Source organism: Lingula anatina, chromosome 4 (genome assembly GCF_051362555.1).
Source record: "Lingula anatina isolate TDL-2025a chromosome 4, LinAna3.0, whole genome shotgun sequence".
Lineage (NCBI taxonomy): Eukaryota > Metazoa > Brachiopoda > Lingulata > Lingulida > Lingulidae > Lingula > Lingula anatina.
Genome location: NC_141770.1, coordinates 2,756,323 through 2,779,301, shown reverse-complemented (window position 1 = coordinate 2,779,301; position 22,979 = coordinate 2,756,323). Strand labels below are relative to the sequence as shown.

At 39.3% G+C, this 22,979-nt stretch overlaps 2 protein-coding genes across 4 annotated transcripts; both read left to right on the top strand.

The window, feature by feature from the left end:
• The first annotated feature begins 1,022 nt into the window (after positions 1-1,022).
• Positions 1,023-9,241, top strand: LOC106166933 (uncharacterized). Of its 3 annotated transcripts, XM_087010308.1 has the most exons (10): positions 1,024-1,528; positions 2,540-2,638; positions 3,654-3,691; positions 4,221-4,360; positions 5,221-5,390; positions 5,702-5,889; positions 6,324-6,507; positions 7,202-7,369; positions 7,941-8,072; positions 8,328-9,241. In XM_087010308.1, the coding sequence occupies exons 1-10, from the start codon at positions 1,288-1,290 to the stop codon at positions 8,705-8,707; spliced, it is 1,740 nt and encodes a 579-aa protein (XP_086866434.1). In that variant the 5' UTR covers positions 1,024-1,287; the 3' UTR covers positions 8,708-9,241. The 3 variants fall into 3 exon arrangements, with proteins under 3 accessions (XP_086866436.1, XP_086866434.1, XP_086866435.1); XM_087010309.1 differs by lacking the exon at positions 3,654-3,691 and having other exon boundaries at positions 1,345-1,528; XM_087010310.1 differs by lacking the exons at positions 5,702-5,889; positions 6,324-6,507 and having other exon boundaries at positions 1,023-1,528.
• Positions 9,242-12,323: 3,082 nt separating this feature from the next.
• Positions 12,324-21,620, top strand: LOC106166923 (sodium/bile acid cotransporter 5). The gene is made up of 4 exons (XM_087011569.1): positions 12,324-12,506; positions 13,707-14,802; positions 18,985-19,156; positions 19,710-21,620. Exons 2-4 carry the CDS (start codon positions 13,990-13,992, stop codon positions 20,390-20,392), a joined length of 1,668 nt encoding a protein of 555 aa, XP_086867695.1. The 5' UTR covers positions 12,324-12,506; positions 13,707-13,989; the 3' UTR covers positions 20,393-21,620.
• The last annotated feature ends 1,359 nt before the right edge of the window (positions 21,621-22,979 follow it).

Below are 22,979 nucleotides of genomic sequence, written 5' to 3'. Positions count from 1 at the left end.
TACGCGGCTATAGTTTAGACTGCATTATCTTTATATTGCAATGCACAATTTTTATATACTTTATATTTATACATCCGCCCGTGAAATATAATCACGGCTCTAGTACAATGTGCTATTTCTAGCAGGATTTAAATGTGAATTATTATCATTATACGTATAAACATATCTGGCATAGGCGGACCCCAAGAAAAATTCTTGACTCAGCACCACCACCCCCCCTCCCCACATCTTCCTCTGCCTTCGCCAGAAAAGAACACATTAAAACCCTTGAAAATGCTCAGTACCATTGAATAATGGGCTGCATCGTGTATTTCATTTTTTTAGGAAAAATTAAAGATTGATAACATTTTTGCTAACCTCCTTTATTGAATGGATCAGCAAATGTGAAGTCTTCATCTACCTTGTGTGTATTGTACATGTACATTCACTTCATCAACCGCTGATGTGCGCTAGGACCCAATCTATGTTCCGGGAGAATTAAATAATCTGGGGGAATTAAACAATCGCCAAACTCTTTGTAAAATAAAATGACAGAAAAGAAAGAACTACCTCACTACCAGCTAGGCCCACAAGGTTCTGGCTCATATGCTACATATTGCTTGTAAATGAATAAATGAATGAATGGATGAATAAGTAAAAATAAATAAATAAATAAATAAATAACTCTCCGTGGAATGGCTACTCTAAAAAGAAATCAACCCTTCACCCACAGTAGAGAAAATCCCCAAGTCGACACCAGCACATCAATGGTACATACACTCGATAATTTTTGCTTAGCGTCAAGTTAAAACATCCACGGAGTGTAGAGAAAAACGGATTCTTAATCGCCACCCCCATCTCGCTGTCCTATCTGTGGTCCTCATCATTTTTCTATTTTTTTTACTCTGTCAGTATCTTAATTATCAAAATAAACGCAAAGGGAGATGTCACAGGTTCGTCCGTCCTATAGTACGCAACAACCACACATTTGCTCTTTAATGGTCGATAACGTACTATTTATAGATACACCTTGACCTAGTTTCCAGCTATGCGAACCAGGAAAACGTTTTTACGAGACTTAGTTACGGGAATTACTCTGGTCCATGTTAAGATACAAGCTTTTAAATGAAGAGCTGTTTTTTAGGGCGGCCTTAGACTTCTTAAACCTTCGGCCAACTGTTGACAAGGAAGTGATGAATTAACCTGTAAATTAACAGAGTTCGCGGCGGAGGAAAGATGAAACCATGACGTTTGCTTTGAGGTAAAGACCGTCCTAACGTATCTCATCGCCGTTGTAGAGAAATCAGAATGAAGCAGTCGTCAGATGTTGACATGAACGTCCAATCGACGGATACGCAAGACGAAAAAGAGCATCTGCTTCGCAACGCAAATAATCGTGGCGGAGCGTCCGCGGTCATCATAATCTTGATTTTAACTTTCTTTCAATATGTGGCCTATTTCAGCGTCGTTAAAAACATGGTCGGATACTGGCATGAGGATTTGAAATCAACTATGGATGATGCGTGGCTCGAGAGAATGCTGCTTGTTGGTGAGTACGTGTGTGTGTATTAGTACAATAAATCAGTATAAAATTTACTTAGATTAGGGTGTCTTATATCATTTATTGACCGCAGTAACATTGCTGTATGAAAGTGAAAGTACGCATTGCGTCTCATTTGTATGCAGGGATAGACTCATAAAGCCACATGCATGTGCCATAGGAATATTTTTATCAGTTAACAATCCATAAAGTCTTTTTTTCAAGTGCTCTCAGTTTGAAAGGGGGGTCTCGACAGTCCGAAGGTCCATTGGTCCGAAAAAGTGGTAACATGTTCAGCAGTTTTTTAATCAAGGGTTCACTGGTCCGAAGGTTCTATAGTGAACATTCAGACCAATGAACATTTTGACTATTGAACCTTCGGACTCAGGCCCGTAGCCAGCAATTTCAAAAGGGGAGGGGTTCTTTTTCTGAAAAAAAAATGGACCTTTTTCCATAAAATCTTAATGTACCTTGACCAAATTTTACCCAGAGTGGACCTTTTCCCAGCAAAAGAGGTGGTTCTTTTGAACCTCCCGAACCCCCGCTGGCTACGGGCCTGGGACTATTGCTATGGCCCCAGAAAAATCAACTATCTACGGCTGTGTGCTGTTTGATACAGCTAAGTAAATGATGAGATTTCAGTTTGCTGGGACGACTTCACATATGCAGTGATACATTAACTGTTATTTTCTTCATATACGACAGAGATCTATATTTCACAATAAATACATTGTAAACAACTCATACAAATATAATCTATTCTGTTTTTCTCCAAAACGGCATTGATAGCAATTATTCTGAAATCTGTGCTTGTCATCCGACCACGTGTCTTCCATAGATTGCTTCCCTCTGAAATAATCTCTTAAGAGATTAATACAAAAAAACCTTTTAGTAAAAAAACAGGTACTAAATTTGGTTGTAAGTATGGATTCATTTACCATTGGTGAGTAAGGGAAAATTGTCGTTTACCACAGAAAAATTCATTTTTTGTCCAAAATGAACAGTTGTTATCCTTTTCAGGTTTTGGTCAGTGCGCTGCGCTCTTCGGAGGAATTATCGCTGATGTCTTGCTGGGGAAACGCAAAACACTGGGGGTGGGATTTACCTTCTATTTACTTGGTAAGTGGGACATGTATTTTTTTCATATTCTATTACCACTTTAAGTTGTTAATTCATGTACTTGCTTGTTTTTTTCTTCTTCTTTTACATGGAACAACGATGGATGAAATACGGTTGAAATGCAGTAGCGAGAAATACATGTAATATACTCTATACCATATATCAGAAGCCATTTAGTTTGAAAAGCTACTTAAACTGACTTAACGTGCACACAGGCAATTGACCAAGAACATAATATAACGGCAGTTAATGTGGTAGCATATTAGAGTTTGTGATAAGATATATCCGCATTTCTTCACTCAAAATGTGTAACTTGAAGCAGGTGTCCAGTGAGTAGGCCTAGTTGAAACAATAGGCAATGTTAGATAACCCACAGCTCGGGAAACACTCGACATACTCATGTAACATTAAAGTGGGGCAATCATAAGATTAGAGATAAATGTCTATACTTAGTTAAGCAGATATTTCAGACTAAGGGCGTATTCCCAGAGCTTTTAGATCGATCTATCCCCGCGGGGAGTCTCACTAGATTACTGTCAGATAATCCAGCTTAAATGTCCGTCCCGCCTACTACAAGCTGTAAGGGGGTAATTAACTTTCGTGCCAACTCGGCTGACAGCTATTTAGCGTGAACCCCCAGGGAGTTAGGTCGATCTAAAGTAGATCGATCTAAGCTCTGGGAATGGGGTCTAAGAACCTAACGCTTTTGCACTACATGCCAACCTTTGTCTGTTGGACATGCTAGTTTGTATTAAAAACCACTGTATATAGAAACGTTTTAAAAACTACCCCTAACATGATTCTATATATGCATTACATTATTTTCTTTTTGTCTCTGTATAAATTGCAATTTCACGCACATGAATTAAGTCGGTGATAACAAAGTATATATATCGGATGTTTTATAGTAAAAACATTTCAATATGAAATAAAAGAACACTTTAAACGACAAAGAAAAATCGCCTGCGCATTAAGTCTATCTTTCATTTACATGACGTTTGATGATACATTGTAGGCGCCATGATGTTGGAGATATCTACAGTGGATTCACAGGTTGGTGTGGGAATCTTGAGCATGCATGGAACTTAATTTTAGAACTTACATCTCCCTGAAGTTTAGTCATGTCTCTGAGAAAACTACTGTCTTATCTTGAAAGTGTATAGTCCTCCTCTCATATACTCTTAGGGCCCATTCCCACAGATATTTGGATCGATCTATCTCCCTAGGGAGTCTCACTAAATTGCTATCAAAGTAACCGGCTTAAACGTCTGTCACGCCTAGTAAAACTGTTAGGGGGTAATTATCTTTACCCCTAGCTGATTCGGTAGGTGATGGTCTTCCTGCCTCCACAAGCGCCGTCCCTGCGAGGGCCTAGTAATAAAACCTCGGAGTCGAAATTTAATCCGTTTAATGGCGCGTGTAGAGGTGGTGAGACCACAAGGAGATTAAGCGGCTTCCCTTTATGATGGGTCGGCCATATTTAGTCCGCGAATCAGTAGGTCCGCCGGTCTATGTTCTAAATGCGCTCAAATTGTCGTCTGTGAGTAACACTCAAGGAATTAATTGATACTCTTTTTTTTAGAAAACCAGCAAGAAGTCGCTAGCGACGGCCTCCGTGGCGTTTGTCGTGTTGGCGGAGGCGTGTGTGTCACCCACACTGGCAATTTTGGGAGCAACGCAGCTGACTGTGAACGAGTACAACTGTGAACTAGTGATGCTTATGTAAGTTATCATTGAATAAGGGACTAACTAGTCCGAGCGTCAAATATGGCGACCCACAACAAAGCTTGCTGTCTAATTTGCTAATAGACACTGAACTCCAGTGGGGAAGTATTCAATTGGGTCGGACATATTTGACCCTCTGACTAGCTATTCCACTGTTCTGAATGGGTCTATGTAATCATTATTACCACCGACATGTGCGATAATAACTCAAATTTTTATGTGCAAAAAAATTCAGGATAAGTCAGAACTTGGTTTACCTAAATTTTGGTTGAGACCAGTTAATATTGTTTTTTTGTAATTACAGTTAACCAATAAGCAGGATTGGGATTACTTAGCGAAGACCTGTCTTTCTAGTTTCAAGTTTGGACCTACATGTAGCTGGTCATAGGGAATAGGCAGTGACCTTCCCCTTTATTTTAAACCAAAATGGCAGGCCAACCCCATCCCTGAAAAATATGACAGATAAAAAAATTAGCTAAGGCATCAGAATACTGCAAAATTGCAAAATGAACATCCTTGATATTATTTATTACAGTTCTGCAATACCTTACAGTATTTTTCAGTCTTCCAATTTCCAAATGGTGTACGTAGAGACATATAACAGAAGCAGTCCCGTTGCCAAAGGGGGTTTGGGGGGGTCGAAAGAACCCTCTTTTTTGCTTGGAAAAGGTCCACTCTGGAAAAATTTGATCTAGGCACACTAAGTTTTCATAACAAAAGGTCCACATTTTCCGAAATAGAACCCCCTTTTGCAGTTGCTACGGAGGTACATGTAGCTACGGGCCTGCGAAGATACTTTTGTAATATGACATATTAAAAGTAACAACAAGATCAGTTTCAATACTATCTGAATTCAGGTTCTACTTGTTACGTAACTGTGGCGCCCTTCTTGTGAACTACCTGGTGACGTTTGTCTTTGGGCCTGCGGGGGATGGACAGTTTTGGCCCGCTCTTGCAGCCACTTTGGCCGCTCTGCTGTTATATTTGGTTGGACTGAGACGCTATAAAATAGAAAAGAAAATAGAAGGTAATTATGATATGTTTTAATGTTAGATTTTTTAGCATACTGAAATCTGTTATAAATGAGTATATATTTAACTAATTTTAGAATGTAATGACATCACATACATGTAACTTTCTGCTTATGTTTTTAAACATGGACATTCAGTAACAAAAAATACAAGAGTTAAAGAAATCAAAATTCATAAAATTTATAGAAAAATAACAATGTAATGAGACTAAAACATTGAAAAAGAACGCTTTTACATTTTTGTATACCTTCAACAACGCTAGACAAAATAAAATACATAATATTTAAATATTTGTCCGCACATCTAGGGTTAACCACATGTGGAGAGGTTTGGATATTGATAAAAAGTTGGCGGCGGTCATCCAAGGACCGCCAAAGACATGTGACAGGCCAGAGACGGCGTAGAAGAGAGGGCGCTGCCAGTAGTTTTAAACGACTGGTCACTTTAATTCTTGTGAACTCCTCCGTTTTCTCCTTTAGTATTATCTATTCACAGGTATAAAAATATTAATTGCAGTTACATTTTAACCGTTCTGACACATTCAGGGCCTACCAGTTGCACTTTATCCTTCGCTTTTAATCAACCTCATGTCTTGTAGTCATATTTCATAAAGTTTTCCAATACTACCCCCCGGTAGATCTTGTACATATAATATAGTATATAAAAATAAAGGATAGATTAACATTTAAAATGATTATGGCTGAAAATGTGTGGGTTTTTTTTTTTTTTTTTTTTTTTTTTTTTTTTTGGAAAATAGCACAACAGGGTCGTCACAAAAACTACAAATTCAAATTTTTCGATGCTACATGTAGAAGTAACACCTTGAACTGTAACATAAAGTGAAATGGCATTGAATTCCAACGGATAATTTATCATAATTAGAATTCATTTTCAGTTGGATGTAATAGATGTTTCATCTTTATTTTCAGATGCTGACAACATATTCACTTCAGGCAACACTCCTGCTTTCTCCTTCCAACATCCTGGTCTCTTCCACCTTTTTAACAAGTTTCAATGACATTACTGTCATCGTTTTAACAATAGTAGCTCTTGTCTTGTTTAAATCCAAATTGCGATGGCGAAAGTTGAAGGTGGATCTTTTCTCACGCATGGGTAACCGAATTTTTGTTTCAAGTTTAGTTGTTTTTTCTCTCTATCTTTGATCTACATGGGGACCCCCCATGTAGATTAATTTGCCTTGCACAATACATGTACAGACTCCAAACACAAAAGAGCAACCTACGGCCCACCCAAGTAGCAAAACTATCACAATGAAGTCCGCAAACAACTTGAGCTCCTAAAAACCCATTTACAGCGGACGCCGTCCTTTCTGTTTCCTTTGTGCAACCATGAATCAGGCATCGCTGTGGTCTTAAAAAGGAGGCACAAGCATCGCTTTGGTTTCAAAATGAATGCTAAATGATCGGTCAGTTGTCTGCACGTAAAGTATTATTGTTTTTTTTTAACTCTTCAAACAGGGCCGTACTACGCAGAAAGGACGCTGCCCAGTGTAAAGGGGGCTTAAAAATGAAATCCTCTGTAAACTGGTACACGCAGCACAGTCTTCAGGAATATGGCACACCTAACACAATCGCCAGTTAAGTGCCACACCTAACACAATGGATTTTTCAATTATCTGTAGACGCTTGAATTTGTGCATCATCCCCCGCCATACTTATTAATCAATTGTTTAGCCATTTTGTTATGTAATAATCCAATATGAAATCAGCCACTGTTGCACATTTCTGAAGCACACAAGGAATGCTCATCAATTAACTGTTTTTGCCATTTTATTCCAACGTTTCAGGAATAGGTGTTGCCTGTGCCGTGATATCAGCTTTTCTCGCTATTAACATGGAGACAGCTCGGAAGGCAGACTTCAAGGACCACAACGGGAACGCATCCCTGTCAGTTTTCATTCTTCTTCCTCAGTATGCTCTTGTTGGCGCGGGGGAAATCATGACGCTTGTTTCAGGTGAGACGGATTTTTTTTACATATAGTAGACTTCTTATTTTTGTTTTAACTTGAAGCGAAAATATCAACGTTTAATTATATATGGTGATCTCAAATTTCAAGATTGTCTGTTGCAAGTACATTTTATTAATTCACGGATGGCTGAGTTATGGCTATACTTTTCATACCTTTCATACTCAGCCATTTGCTTGATATTAGGTAATTCAGTTTAAAATTATACACTTGTAGATTTCTGAAACGAGCAATACACACTCTTCTGCTTCCAGTTTTTTGCATGTTCTTTTACCTACATTTTAGTTTTGTTTGTGGAAATACTTTTTATAGAAAAACTTTTCCCAGATAACCACTTACTACTGGAGTACATTTAGAACAGCGACCTTATAGATCCGCGGATCAAATATGGCGACCCTTTAAAAAGCTTAATTCCCAATTAGTCACTGAATAGATTTCCCTCAAAGATTACACAACAAGCATTCAAGTGGGTTGCTGATATTTGATCCGCTGATCAGTTAGCCCGCTGTTCTGAACGCGCTCTAAGTTATTTGGTACAAAGTTTTATTTCTCTCACTAGGGATGGAGATGGCGTTCTTGGGGGCTCCTAGAGGCCTAAGGTGTACGGCACTCGGCCTCTTCTGGACCGCGACTGGACTGGGGTACTTTGCAGCATTTGGGGTTCTCGCGTTTGTGAATAAGTACGAAAAAGGTATGAAATAATACCTGACAATGTCTCAGTATTCTGAGTAGATATACATCCTTTGCTTCTAATGCCCCTCTGACGGAGGACGCTGACACGAATACACACTAATAAACGTGGGTAGTGATTCCCAAACTAAACAATTACTATGGCGTCTCTTTAGGCTTTTTTCTTTAATCATATAAAGATTAAGACAGCAAGAATATGAACTGTTCATTTAAAGATTTTTTACTTGTATTGAATGAAACTGTTGGTTTTCTTCAGATTGGATCAGCTTCGAAGACGTGCAACAATTAAAACATCTAGGCCGAGCGGATTACTACCTGCTACTGTTAATGGCACTTCTAACAATATGTTTTATATTCTTTCTACTGACTGCACGATACGTCAATAAGACAATGCGCAAGCGCTCCATTGACGCCAATGCTAGGAAGAAATTGGAGCGTGTATCCATTCAAGAGGCTTCCTCTTCTCAAAACCCTTCAGGCAACAGCTCCGGAACAAACCTTTGTCAGAAACAAGAGAACGATAAGACCGATGGGAATGTTGAGTCAAGTTATAACTCCGCTAAACCTGAAATAGACGGAGAAACCACGCCAAAGACCTCCAGTTCTGAGATGCCTGTATCAGAGCCCTCCTGCTAGGGAATATTTTGAATGCAGAAGAGCTGAGAACAATTTGTCCCTGTTTAACACTTAGAGCACATTCAGAATAGGGGACTGACTAGTCCGAGGCCCAAATGTGGCGATCTACTAAAAATATTGCCATGTAATCCGCTAATAGACACTGAAAAGATTCCCCGTGGGAAAGTATTCAAGTGGGTCGGCCATATTTGACCCTCGGACTAGTTAGTCCACTGTGCTGAATGCGTTCTTATGCACCTTAGGGCAATAAATGAATGTTATTGCTACTTGCGCTTTATAGTGTTAAAACAACCGTACTAGTATGTGCTCCATCCGTTTAGAATTGTACATCAACAGACTGGCTCGCCGATACATAGAAGATTCGACAATTTGTAATAAATATAAGACTTCGTCATCAGTTCCTCATCTAAGATAGCCTTAAGTCTCGCGATTTAGCGTGAAATCAAACGAGATTCCGGGGAGTTTTTAGCGGGGAGTAAAAGAGTAAAAAAGGCAGCAATTACAGTTGTGCAATAAATAAAAACTGACAGGATTTATCTTCTCTCCGTACATCTTTTAATTTCTTGTTTATCAATTTTTCTAGGGATATGTAAGAAATGTGGGCGGTATTTTAAAAAATAGGATGATGCTTTCATTCACGCTGTACAGATAGACCAGTTTTAGACTGCATTCCCATAGTTTTAGACTGCATCCCCATCTGGATCGACCTAACTCCCAGGGGGTTCACGCTAAATCGCTGTCAGCTGAGCTCGCACGGAAGTTAATTACCCCTTTACAACTTTTAGAAGGCGGGACAGACATTTAAGCCGGCTAAGCTGACAGTAATCTATTGAGACTCCCCTCAGGGATAGATCGATCTAAAAGCTGTGGGAATGCAGTCTTAGATTATCTCGAATGAACTTGATTTGGGGTCGACCACACGTGATGCGTCCGCTCCACTAAATGGTATTCTTTATAAATTAAGATAAGACCGATGTTTATGTATTTTTAATCATTATTTAAATCTTATTTTATTCAGAGACGTCCGATGTAGAGGTACTTAATGTTCCTCGGTGGTCAAAGGTGACCACCCCCCTTGACCAAGGACATAGCCTTCACATTTAAAGTCATTATAAAATTCTTTAGAATTAAAATGGAATTACTCAGCACCTGAACATTATGGTTGATGGGCGCTTACATTAAGACAAAACATTTAATGAGGCGGTATAGTGCTTATTTGATCATAGTTACAGTACAGACGCAGTTGCTACAAATGTCTTTATTTGAAAATAACACTTACTTCAAACAGGAGCAGATCCAGGATTATTTGAAGGGGTTCCGCAGATGCGAAGCCGATCCTTCCCCCCCCCTCTCCTTGACGTGGAGTTCGGGGCCTGGTGAAGTGCCCCGTAAAATTTTAATATTTTAGAGGGAGAACGGTGCCATTTGGTACGGTTTAGAACTATGATTCAGCTAGTGAAAATTCTATCTTCAAGAGGGGACCATTTGACCCCCCCCCCCCAAAAAAAAAAAAAAAAAAAAAAAAAAAAAAAAAAAAAAAAAAAACAAGAAAAAAACACTGTTCAAAAACGAAATCCAAGAAAACCGATAAAAGGGGGCAGTAACTGGATTGGAACGGTGCATTTTTCAGTCCACTATAAATCAGGAGAGGGATTGGTTCCAGGGGAATTAATAGTGCGTTTTAAAGTTAAACACTTCCGTCCTAGTTGTCATTGCCATTTTCTAAAGAATCGCTGCAAAGTTGATGCTACTCATGCCGCTCTTAAGTATTACCTTCCAATAAATTAGAATATCTCTTTCACCTGGAGAGCGAACGTTTAAAAGAAATTGAACCTCTATACATTTTCTGAAGAAACTCGAAACTAGAGAGATCAGATTTTCCCGATCTTTTGTCAGCGCGTTACTCGGCCCGGTGGGTCCATTCTTATATTCGTCCTCACTGTCTGGGCTGTTATCGATTCCGTCCCATTTACTGACCTCAATGACAATAAAATTTATCTAACAATAAAATAACAACAAAATATTCTTAAGAATATTGGGATGGATAAGGATGTGGCTGTTTTTCCACGGTCTAGATACTACCCCTCAAGGCCTGTTATTTGTAACGTTATAAAGATTATGACGTCAAGCAAAGTTTATCGAGTATCCTTAGCCCAAACCGGAATTTTGTGATTGAGTGTCATTTGTTTCAGTCATAAAGATATAATAAAAAAAGATATATGGAGGCATGGGAACAGAGAAAATTGATTTGAGAAATATTAATATATTTATCATTTATTTTTCTCAAATATAAAAAGACTGAGTGATATAAAATAAAGGTTACATTTCATTCCCTGGTTAAACTATAACTTAAAACGATTTTCATCGAAGAACAAAGTTAAATATTTTCTGCAAAAGCACTGTCAATGGTCGAAGGTGCATTACATGTAGTTGAAGTAGTGTACCGTTCTTTAATTAAAGCAGCGTTGGGTGTGCAGACCACCACATAAAGGGCTTCGTCTCATTGAAAAATCTCCACGTCGACGAAAGCGAGGGTAAAGGAAGCTAAACGCAAATTAATGTCCAAAATCGTTCAAGGCCGCTCCGTAATGCTGGACGACCCATTTTTTATACATGGTATCTTTGCAATACCATTCACAAAAGTTCTGCGTGTAATATATGCGCAGTGGTGTTGAGCGGGAACGCTTTGGAAAAAGACATAGAAACAGGCCCGTAGCCAGCAATTTCAAAAGGGGGGGAGGTTCTTTTTCTGAAAAAGTGGACCTTTTTCCATAAAAACTTCCATGTAGCTAGGTCAAATTTCACCCAGAGTGGACCTTTTCCAAGCAAAAGGGGCGGTTCTTTCGAACCCCCCGAACCCCCCTGGCTACGGGCCCGTAGAAAGCATATAAGAATTTGTTCAGAAGTCCGAAAAATATAAAAAATAAGTTATACACCAAGCAACATTCGAGCCTAACCCATAACAGAATAAAATACGAACGAATAACTGTAACTATAGGCTTCGTTTGTTGTTACATGGCTTGGCTGTGGGGCGTGGTTTTGGGTCCCGCCTGCCACCGGAAAAGTGCCTGTGTAAATGTGACCAAATTCAGACAGTACCTCATATTAAATGCCATTGCACCTCTTTACAAGTCAGGGGTAATCATCCAAATAGGAACTTTGTGTCTGTAACGGCTTTTTGGGAACAGGAGAACTGCCGCGAAGTATGTGGGACGGCTGACGAAATATACAGAATCTTCCAAAGACAGAATTTAAATTAGTAAGAAATTGTCATTTTTATCATTAAGTGATATTTTTTAAATGTTTATGACAGTTTATTATATTTTCTAAGTGTTCATTGAAGTTTATTGCATATTCTAAACGTTAATTGCAGTTTGCAACAGTTGTCTAGACTGATATCTTTGCAGCGTCTACTGCAGGAGAAGATTTTAGTGTTTTAGTCTCATATTTAATGTTATAAAACTGTATAACTTCTTTGAAATAAATACCTACTACTACTACTACTACTACTACTACTTAACAGGGGAACTTAACACCGTACTACTATATGTAACCATCGTGTCGTGAAAAGTAAACACGAGTTGTGGGCCCAATTGAAAAATCTCACGTCGGGCTGTGACCTATATGTTAATCAAAGCAGCTCGAGGTTGACAGAGGGACATTTAAAAGGTTGACGTTATTAAGCGTCCACACAGGTGAGCGATTACAGCACAATCGCAACCACGTTTAAAAGGTCTGAGGTTCGACAAGACAGGCGATACAACAGGAAAGCAGACAAGTGGAGTAGCAGTGATATTCAGTAAGTCAAGGAAGTAATCGTATGTGAACATATTACTTCGTTACACATTGTGCTTGTCAGTTGCAGCACTGAAATCTTTTTGGAAACTTTCTCCTTTAGCATCTCGGTCTCTATGTGTCTACATTTATCTTATCACTGGGGCGAGTATAACTATTTTTATGGTGTATACATGACTTGTTTAATGTTTGCCAATGTTTTAAATGTGTGTCCAACGCGCTGATAATATGATATTGACGCTGAATCACCGAGGCTGTGTGCCCTTACAATATCTGCACTATCTCGTCAGCGAGTCTTCCAGTGTGTGATACGCCGTTATGTAAGGCTTCGAGTTTTTATCAAGAAGTCTGAAAAACATCAGCTTATATCGCAAAAATAAAATGTCCTTGAGCCATAGAGAAGTTGACTTAAAGTATAAGTGAAAAGCCCCTGCATTACTGTGTTAACACAGTCAGGGTTTATTATTGATTACCTAACCTATATTTGTCATTTTGTTCACTTTATCAGTACATGATTGGACTGTGGTATTTCAATATAAAGAGCGTTCACAAAAACATGCGGTTTCAAGGACGTGATTACTTCCTAGCGTTTGGATCAGCGTCCTTGTGTGATCGTATTTCTTCTCTTGTCGTGCTTCCACTGCGTCCGCGTGGGATTATTGGAAATTGAATCTCTCTCTCTCTCTCTCTCTCTCTCTCTCTCTCTCTCTCTCTCTGTGTGTGTGTGTGGGGGGGGGGGGTTAGACCTGTAGGAAAACACGTGCACTTGCATACACATTTGTAATTACATACTCCCATTTTCACACATGTATATATTTAACGTACATTAAGCATACATAGATAGATAGATAGATAGTTTATTCCACCGTGAGCAAAAAGTACAAATTATTTTTACAAGCTCAGAATATACATAATATATATACAATCAGCGTAACAAAATAATTTTATACTCAAGTTGGTCGAGTCAATATGGCCTTAATATAAGTGCACGTACACATGTAGTTCTCTCCAGTAAAGTTCACATGTACGGACGTGTGAACCATTCATCACTAGTGCGTCAGCTCCAGCGTCACACGTTCTCGACCACGTTTATGAAACACGCTGAAATCAATCGCTTCGGTAAACACGGAGAATTCAGTGCGCTTTTGTGTTATAAACCGTGTGAAATCGTCCTCTCAATTATGGTCTTATACTTCCCTTTCAGGCAAGCACTGGGGGCTGGCTCGTCACAACAGCAGCGGAGTGAAGGGGAACTTTACACCGTGCTTTAACACCATAGCTGCTACTTGTAGTATACCACGGGTGCATACCAGTGCGTTATACATATAGAAGTCAAGAAACCGTGACAGCGTTTCAGATAGGTCTGCGACCTATTGCCGGGCTGATAACTTTATTTGGGTGAACATTTCTACATTTGTTTTTATCTTTATCGAAGGATTACAGGCTGACGTATTCCCCGAACTGGTGACTGTTGGTGAGGGGGAAATATGACGTTTCAGATGCGAGTCGTAACTGCTCTCCTTGTCGTGGCGTTAACGACAAGCGGGGAGAGCGTGCCCAAGGCTGTATCCTCAAATCTGCAAGACAGTAGCGACCCTGGGGCAAACGTATCGAGTCCTGTAACCTTTGATTTCGATCCTCCGGAGATACAGTTGCTGAAAGAAGGTGAGACACGAAACGTTAAATTCAACTTCACTCTTCGCGACTGGGCGAAAAACCTGGGCGGTTCTGCTCCATTGCTGGTGCGGGTGACTGTCGGATACTCCCACCCCGCCCGAGCGGAGATCCGACCCCACGGGGAAAAGTTACTCACGCTCCGTGCCGAGGACAGTACTTTTTCGGATAATGGTGGGGTTAAAGTTGCTGTCGTGCCCCTCGGCGAAACTGAAGTCAAAGCAGACGAGACGATGCGGGTAGGATACGACAGTTTGAGAGCGGAAAATAAAAATGATACCGCCTCAACTTCAGTGGAAACAACGGCAGATTTGTGCGGGGAACACTGCATACCCATAACAGGAACATTTCTGGGGTTCACCCACTTGGAGTTTTCCATCTACAGAAATTCGTCCCTAGCAGGCGGCGAGCCCCAATGGGAAGATCTCCCGGTCAGATACCGGATCAGTGTCATCCGGCGAGTCCGGGCCGTGGATGGCATCTTTACTGCGGTGGTCATCCTACTGGTTGTGATAGCCAACATAAGCATGGGCTGCAAGACAGACTTGGCGGTAGTGAAAGAAGTCTTGAAAAAACCCTTCGCGCCTGCCATCGGATTTTGCTGTCAGTTTATAATTATGCCGCTGGTAAGTGGAAGAAAAAATTACCTATCCCTTCAATCCCTATTTTTATCTATCCCTGTTAGTATCCCTCTTTCACTCCCCCTCCCCCCTCTCTCTCTCATTCTCTCTCTCTCTCTCTCTCTCTCTCTCTCACACACACACACACACACACACAGACACACACACACACACAAATGCGAACGATCACCATCATCAATGGTACATAAAGTTTTTAAATTATTAGCGGGCAAATATATACATACAACTCAGTATTACGGGTAATCTTACAATCCAACTTGGATTCTGGGCATCTCTCTCTCTCTCTCTCTCTCTCTCTCTCTGTGTGTGTGTGTGTGTGTGTTGCCTGCGATGACTCCATGTGTTAAATGTACATGTGCCCCGGTACAGCACTTTGGTCATACTGAGTTGCGTTGATGTACCACAGTGCGCATATTTACTCTTTTTTATTTAGAAGAACAACGAAATGCTGTGTTCTTACCGATTTCAGTACTATAATTACACTGATTGTTTTCCTCTTGTTTAAAAACACTGCCTCTGATTTTTAAACCCAACTGGCTTGACATTCGACGTATACATGTAGCATTGTAAATGTGAAAGAGCAAGTGAAAAATAAAAGGGAAATACTATATTTTAAGGGCAATTAGTCTCCTATGTGACGGAGCATGTTTTTTTAGTTAACATTATATCTAAATTATGGTTCTAAAGTCTGAAAAGACTAAATAAGTGAATAAAAAAGCAGGCAAGAAACAAAGTAAATAAAACTTCATCGCACACAGAGTACTAAGAAGCCCAATCGACAGGTGTTGAGTCATTCAATAAATGTATCAAATTATTTTGCTGTGAACCGTAAATCTTTATATAAAACACGCTCTATTTACCGTTTTCGGAGTGAATACGCCTTCATATCACTGGTCAAAAGTCACTGGGCTTTTCTTTTATAATCTGAGTATTATGAAAAAAACCCCAAAAACCTCTGTTTTACACCCTTATACCTCCATCAGCTGTCTGTCCCGTATAGCGTGAATAAGGATGCGCTTAACCCGATAGTTGTAATAATGTATCTCGGCTGAAATCCACCCTGTCTCTCGAAGCACTAATGAGCACGTACTGCGTTTTCACTCTACGTAATATTATTGTTAAGACAGTGCACGGCTTAAGTGAGCTGACAAAGGGTGCTTCCTTACGCTTAGTGACTAAGGCTGTATTCCCAGAGCTTTTAGATCGATCTATCCCCGCGGGGAGTCTCACTAGATTACTGTCAGATAATCCGGCTTAAATGTCCGTCCCGCCTACTACAAGCTGTAAGGGGGTAATTAACTTTCGTGTCCGCCCGGCTGACAGCTATTTAGCGTGAAACCCCAGGGAGTTAGGTCGATCTAAAGTAGATCGATCTAATCTCTGGAAATGGGGTCTTATATATGATTGACACATTTCTGTATTCACCTGTAGATCCTTTCGAACACCGGGTCCATATAAAAGGCAATAGATCTACACACACTGGACAATAGAAGTGTCACCCCTACCGAACCAATACTTTGGGGGAGATACAATGTAGATGACTGTGGAATGATATGCTCCTGGTATCATTTTATTAACACCAAATTTCACAAAAAAACCAACAATACAATTCCATGGTACAGCGGTTTTATACTCATTAGTCACGTTATAAGTAGACCAGGCATTATAACTTTGATTACTCTGATTCAGGGGGTGACACCTCTATTGTCCATTGTGTGTATATATGCATGTGTTTTAATAATAATAAATAAATAAATTTAGCATTTTCCTTTTTAAAACAAAGGTATGCTTTTCCTAACTTGTTGGGGAAACTGCGAACTTAACCCCGTTTTCGAGCTCATATTTTTCCACTTTTCCCAGTTACGAGTTCACCAGTCTCCTTTATTACTAGATTGGCTCAACTGAAAAACTCTGGTAATTGACCCAAACTTTGTCAACGTTTGTGGATATATATATATATAGTATGCCTTGGTTATGAGGGTAAATAGTGTTGAAATTTCCATGAAAATTAAATGCTTGCTTTAATAAAATCTCAAAATTCATCTTGATCACTAAAAAATTTTTCTTAGACTAAGTCATGAAAGCAGTCTCTGGGTTTCAACACGACAAGTAAGAAAATCTCTGCTTTCTACATTCTTAAAACAGTGTGGGTTAACACGGCCTCTTGCCCGCGAGAGCCCCCCTCCCCCCCCCCCCCAAACTCCTGTGATATTTCGTCTTCAGGTAAAATTTGATCAGCAAAACTGAAGGGAACCAGTAACGTCATGAAACTAATATGTGTCGCTGAGCACATTATCCGCCGTGTAAAATGTGTTACAGTCGTAATTAGGACCAGTGCACGTATGCCTGCCCGTGATGACTTGACAAATAAGGATTTACATCTCCTAAGCTTCCACGGCGTCTCATTATTTTGCGTTACCTTTCTGGGATATTGGCAATTATCAAGGATATCTTAAACAACCGACGTTGACTACCTTGCATTTGCGGCATCATCATCTTCATTATTTTCTGATATTTGCATGATGAGGATTGTTAACTATATGAGATCCAATTAGCTCTATCGTTACCACGTACCAGCATATTGGTCACCTTGCAATCACGTCAAACTGACAGAGACGTCATTTGTCTGAGAATTTTTACATTGCCTGATATAGAAGTTCATCATAGTTGAATGGGTGGTTTCTGGAAAAATTTTAAGGCACCTCGAGTATTCACTCTTTTACCATTGCAAGTTAATTTATTTTTCCTAATATTTCCTAATATTTATTTAATTTTATCATTTATTTATTTATTTGTTTATTCAAAGCTTATATGCAAGTGTTTAGAACATGAAATGCACTGGCTGCTAGCAGACACAATGTATTTCCTTGGGTCTCCATTATCTCTACATATCTGTTGTAAAATGTTCCCAATATTTGTCGGGGATTTATAAAAGAAATTATTCCATCAAACCCCATACATGTAGGTTTATTTCCTAGTCTAGGTCCCAAGTGACGACCAAACGTTTGACAAAAAAATGAGGTCAAAATACGATTTCATTTTCCTTAATTCAATTTTATTTTCCTCAATTTCTATACGAGTAGAATTCGATCTTTTTCAACTACTTTAAACACTGGCAGCAGTCTTAGCAGTGAACGGCCGGTAGCACTTTTAGTGAGTCATTTTACAATGTGGATGTAAGGCTAAAAAGATTATCAAATTGAAAACGGGGCCCTTGTATAAAAGGTGTCTGCAGAGTTCAGGGTTCACCTGTGCATATTAAGGCGTCAAGTTGTCAAATGGCACTATTGGATTATAGAGACACAATACGCTGAGGGAAACAGGTTCAATTTGGGATAATTCTGGGTTTATAAAGGGAAAAGTTCTGCTTCATGCCCCAAGTGGGTAAGATGAGAAGATGGCTGCGTAAGACATGGAAGGGCACTTGCACCGCTTGCGATTGGTTTTTGATATAAAGCCACTTAAAGCTCCTTTTCCAATATTGAATGCAACCATATGCATTTTCTATATACTTCATTACAACTGCACGTGCCTTTTTTAAAAATACCCGTGTTGTTAAGATACCATTTTTTAACATTTTCTCTTGACGGTTCGTCTACACGAAGATCTAACCTAGACTTCCTCGCTTCTGAAAGCTGTTGGTGATTTTTACTCACGCTATCGTGTTACGTTAGTGCATGATTGCCTCTCCTGAGCGTTAACCAAAGTGCCTTACTTACCTTTAGAAATATAAGGTACGTGTGCTACAGAGGGTAGCAATGTAACCCCCACTGATTGTTATAATGCAAATAAAACACGCTTATACAATATATATTAAAATATTTTCCCGATCTATATTCTTTTCTTTATTAATCTATCCATTTACCTTTTTGACTATTCTTATTAATCTTCATTCTTCCACGCGCAGTACTCTGGTAAAGTTAAAGTCAAAAATCGGTTAAACGTCAACTCATAAGATTTATCTGATGCATTGCGCAGGCTATAAAATCGGCTAAAAAATTTCAAACATCTAAAAGGTTGTATGTATCATTTCTTTTCAATGAATTGTCTTTATTAGTATGTGGACTCGTTTGTAAAATTGTGCTCTTTCTATATATAATTTATCGTGTCCATGTGACGCACAATTCATTGACCCTGTACATATAACTGTATATGAATTCATTCCAGACTGCCTTTGCCGCGACACACGCTCTACAATTGGATCCCACCCTGGGTCTGGGGCTTTTTACCCTGGGGTGTTCCCCCGGGGGTGGAGTGAGCAACGTCTACACCTACCTACTCAATGGTGACATTTCTCTCAGTGTGACAATGACACTGATCAGCACTGTGGCTTCACTCGGTAAGTGTTCCAAGATTCAGTCTCTCTCTCTCTCTCTCTCTCACACACACACACACACACTCTCTCTCTCTCTCTCACACACACACACACACACACACACACACACACACACACACACACACTCTCTCTCTCTCTCTCTCTCTCTCTCTCTCTCTCTCTCGTGCATATATGCCATTGCAATATACTCAGTGTCACTATTATGAACGCATTCAGAACTAACTGATCCGCTGACTAAATATGGCCAACCCCACTTAAAGGCAAGCCGCCTGTTCCCTGATTGGCTCCCCGCCTCCACATGCGCCATTAAACAGATTGAATCTCGGCTCTGAAGTTTAACTACTAGGCCCCTGCAGCGAAGGCGCGTTTGGATGAGGGGAGACCATCAGGGGATTGGCGGCATCGCTTTTTTATGGATCGGCCATATTTAGTCTGCGGATCTGCTAGTCCGTGGATCAACTTGTTCCGAATGCGCCTGTTGTTGTACACGTACCAAACAAGGTGTTGAAATGTTATGGTCACCCTGGAAGGTATAGATATTATTTTTTTTCACTAGGTATGATCCCGCTGTGGTTGTTCACCCTAGGTCAGCTCTACTTACAAGGACCAGATTACAAGATAGTCATTCCTTATCAAAACATTCTCATCTCACTCGTAAGCATCATGGTGCCGGTCTCTATTGGTGTCGCAATACGCTACAAGAAACCAGAACTTGCCAAGAAAATCGGAAAATTAATCAAACCCATCATGGTCATCATAATCCTCTGTATCTTTAGCTTTGGAATCTACGCCAACTTGTACATCTTCCAGATGTTCACCCCGAAAACACTCGCGGCGGGCGCCATGCTGCCGTGGGTGGGTTTCACTCTTGGCGCAGCGGTGGCCGCCATTCTGCGCCAGCCTCGTTATCGCATCATCACCATAGCAATAGAGACGGGCATTCAGAACATTGGCGTACCGATGCTGGTGTTGAAGTTCACTCTCCCGCCACCGCTTGGAGACCTGGGAATTGTCGCCGTGGCGGCAGCCGCCACATTTACCCCTCTCCCCCTGTGGATAGCCATCGCCGTGATGGCAATAAAGAAACGGTGTTGCAAGGATGAAAAGTACGAACAAGCGAAACAAGAAGAAGAAATGGAGAATTTGAAATCAGATGGTGTGGTTTTGAATGGTAATAGCAACGTCAAAGGAAGTGGACAAGACAAGGAGGTCGTCTCCGACAAGTTGTCGGCCATTTGAAGAAATTTGAAGACATCCTTCAAGATGAACTATTTTTATAAAACGTTATATTTTTGTACATTTCAATACATATTGTATTTCAGAAAGAGCCAAGTAAGACTTCAGATGATTCTTTATACATTTTATACATTTTAATGTATTTTAATGTACTTAAAAGTATTACAGAGATGTCTAAATTCATGAAAAAGTCGAGACGTTTGGGACACGAAGTCTGTGCGCAGTTTTTGGAATTGAATTATCAACATTTTTATAATCAAATATAAATTAAATATTATTTCATCCTGTTGTATAATAAGCATAGAACACAATCTTATATCCGAGAATTCAGTGTATGATAAAATTCTATATTGACCTTTGACGTAACCACCAAGCATAATTTTGACCCTGTCGTAGTCCGTGGTTTTGACCAATTGAAGTGAGGGACATATTATCAATAAGACGACTGACCAATTGAAGTGAGGGACACATTATCAATAAGACGACTGACCAATTGAAGTGAGGGACACATTATCAATAAGACGACTGACCAATTGAAGTGAGGGACATATTATCAATAAGACGACTGACCAATTGAAGTGAGGGACACATAATATCAATAATGTAATATTAGTAATTGACAGCCAGGAAAAAAAAGGGGCGGGGAGTGTTTTATATAGCAAGTGAGTTGATTGACATGGTCTTATGATACTTATACAACTGCGTGTAATGTAAACGAGAGATGGCCGTAAGAGATTGCATGAGGTAGAGATAGAAACGGGAAGAAATCTACGCGGGGACTAACTAGAAAGTAGTTTATAACTAATATGAAAGATAATAACAGAGTTTTATTTACTACCTCGCGCAACAGCAAAAGATAAAGATAAACTTCAAAATAAAACGATTGAACAATTAGAGTGAAGGAAGCATCAATCACACGACAAACTATGTGGCGGATTAAGTTTGATATTATCTTGTACACGTAAGGCACAGACATCCTGGTTTTGAATTAAATGATATAACAAGTACATTTTGCTTTTCGTCAATATGCTGTTTTGTAATCTCCAATCAGTCATTAATTGTACAATTAAAGAATATTTTATACGTATACAGGGGTATGTGTAAATTGCGCTCCATTTGCCATGTTTACTTTAAACATTTATAATGTTTGAATGAAAGTTTAATACTAGAATAAAATGTCACTGCAAACTGTTGACATGGAAATGAATGAATAAATTTATTCATATTTCAATGGTCAATTGTTCGATTTTTTGTGGGGTCTCCTTACCCCATACGTTTATATATTTTTTTTTACATTGTTCAAATTTTGAGGGTGTTTGAAGAATGTTATTGCCACTGAGGGTTGTGACCTCGTTCAGGAAGTGGCCGGCGGTTGTTACTGTGCATAAAATGATTGGCCAGTTGGATAAAAAAACTGTAAAAATAAGCTATTTATTACCTACGTATTCAAAGGGTAAAAGCTGAAAGGATGAAGAAATTGGTTAAGAATTTTTCCTGCGTTTTTTGGTCTACTAAAACAGAACTGTGATTTAAATTTCAATGGCAAATGATAAAGAAATGTCTATAAATAAGTGGCACAAAATCAAAGGTATTTCGTTAGCAATCAATGCTCCTGTTGAAGATGGTTGCGATTCTAGCAAGCTGACGTTGGTTGCGTTAGAGAAGACAGGGCTAGATATAATTGCGACCGATCTTGAACCTAACAAATCGAAACTAAAACAAACTGATTTTGACAGTGAAAGATTGAGTATGTTCTACGGCGCCAGTGACAGTAACAACAGTCGAGCAAATATTAGCAAAATTTATGCAGACAAACCTGGCTTTCGCAAATAAAGTGAGATAAAGCTCTTTTTTGCCGACAGGTCACAACCATTCACTCCATTGCATGCATGAGGCTAGAAGTGTTTCCTTTGTAGTTTTTTATGTGTTTCATTGGGGCTCCAGGACATATATATATAAAGTCTAGGTGCCATTTTGGTCATGCATATTTTCGCAAAAAAAAAAAAAAAAAAAAAAAAAGATCTTTTTACCCAAACAAAGGTACGAAGTAAATTTAAAGTCAACAGAAAATACGATTTGGCAGTTATAGGGACTTATATTTTGGACAGATTCCACTTATGAAACTTGACAGTGGAACAAAGCCCAATTTAACTGGTCGAGATTTTATTCGGTCAAGGTCACTGTTTGGGAGGTCAGAATTAAGGATTTTTAGCTGACAGAAAAGAGGGACAAATGTATACCACTTGTATCAGGTTGTGCCATGGGATATTGAACGAGAGGAGAGGATATTGGTCTCTCTTTACGTGCCTTTCTACCGTCATAACCTTGAAAGACTTTATGCAAACTCAAAGACGTGCTGCTTTGTTCATTTCTATTGTCTATCTTTATTTTTATTTTTTGATTACGTCGACTGCGAAATGTCTGATGGAAATTATCAAAAGTCGTAGCAGGCAAAGTATGTTTTGTTTAGTTTTAACTGTTACCTTTATATATATATATATTTAAAAAAAAAAGAAAAAAAAAACGGGGATTCGATCAAGTTGCTTTCCGTATCACTAACTTTTTTATTCTTATTATTTTTTCTTTTTTA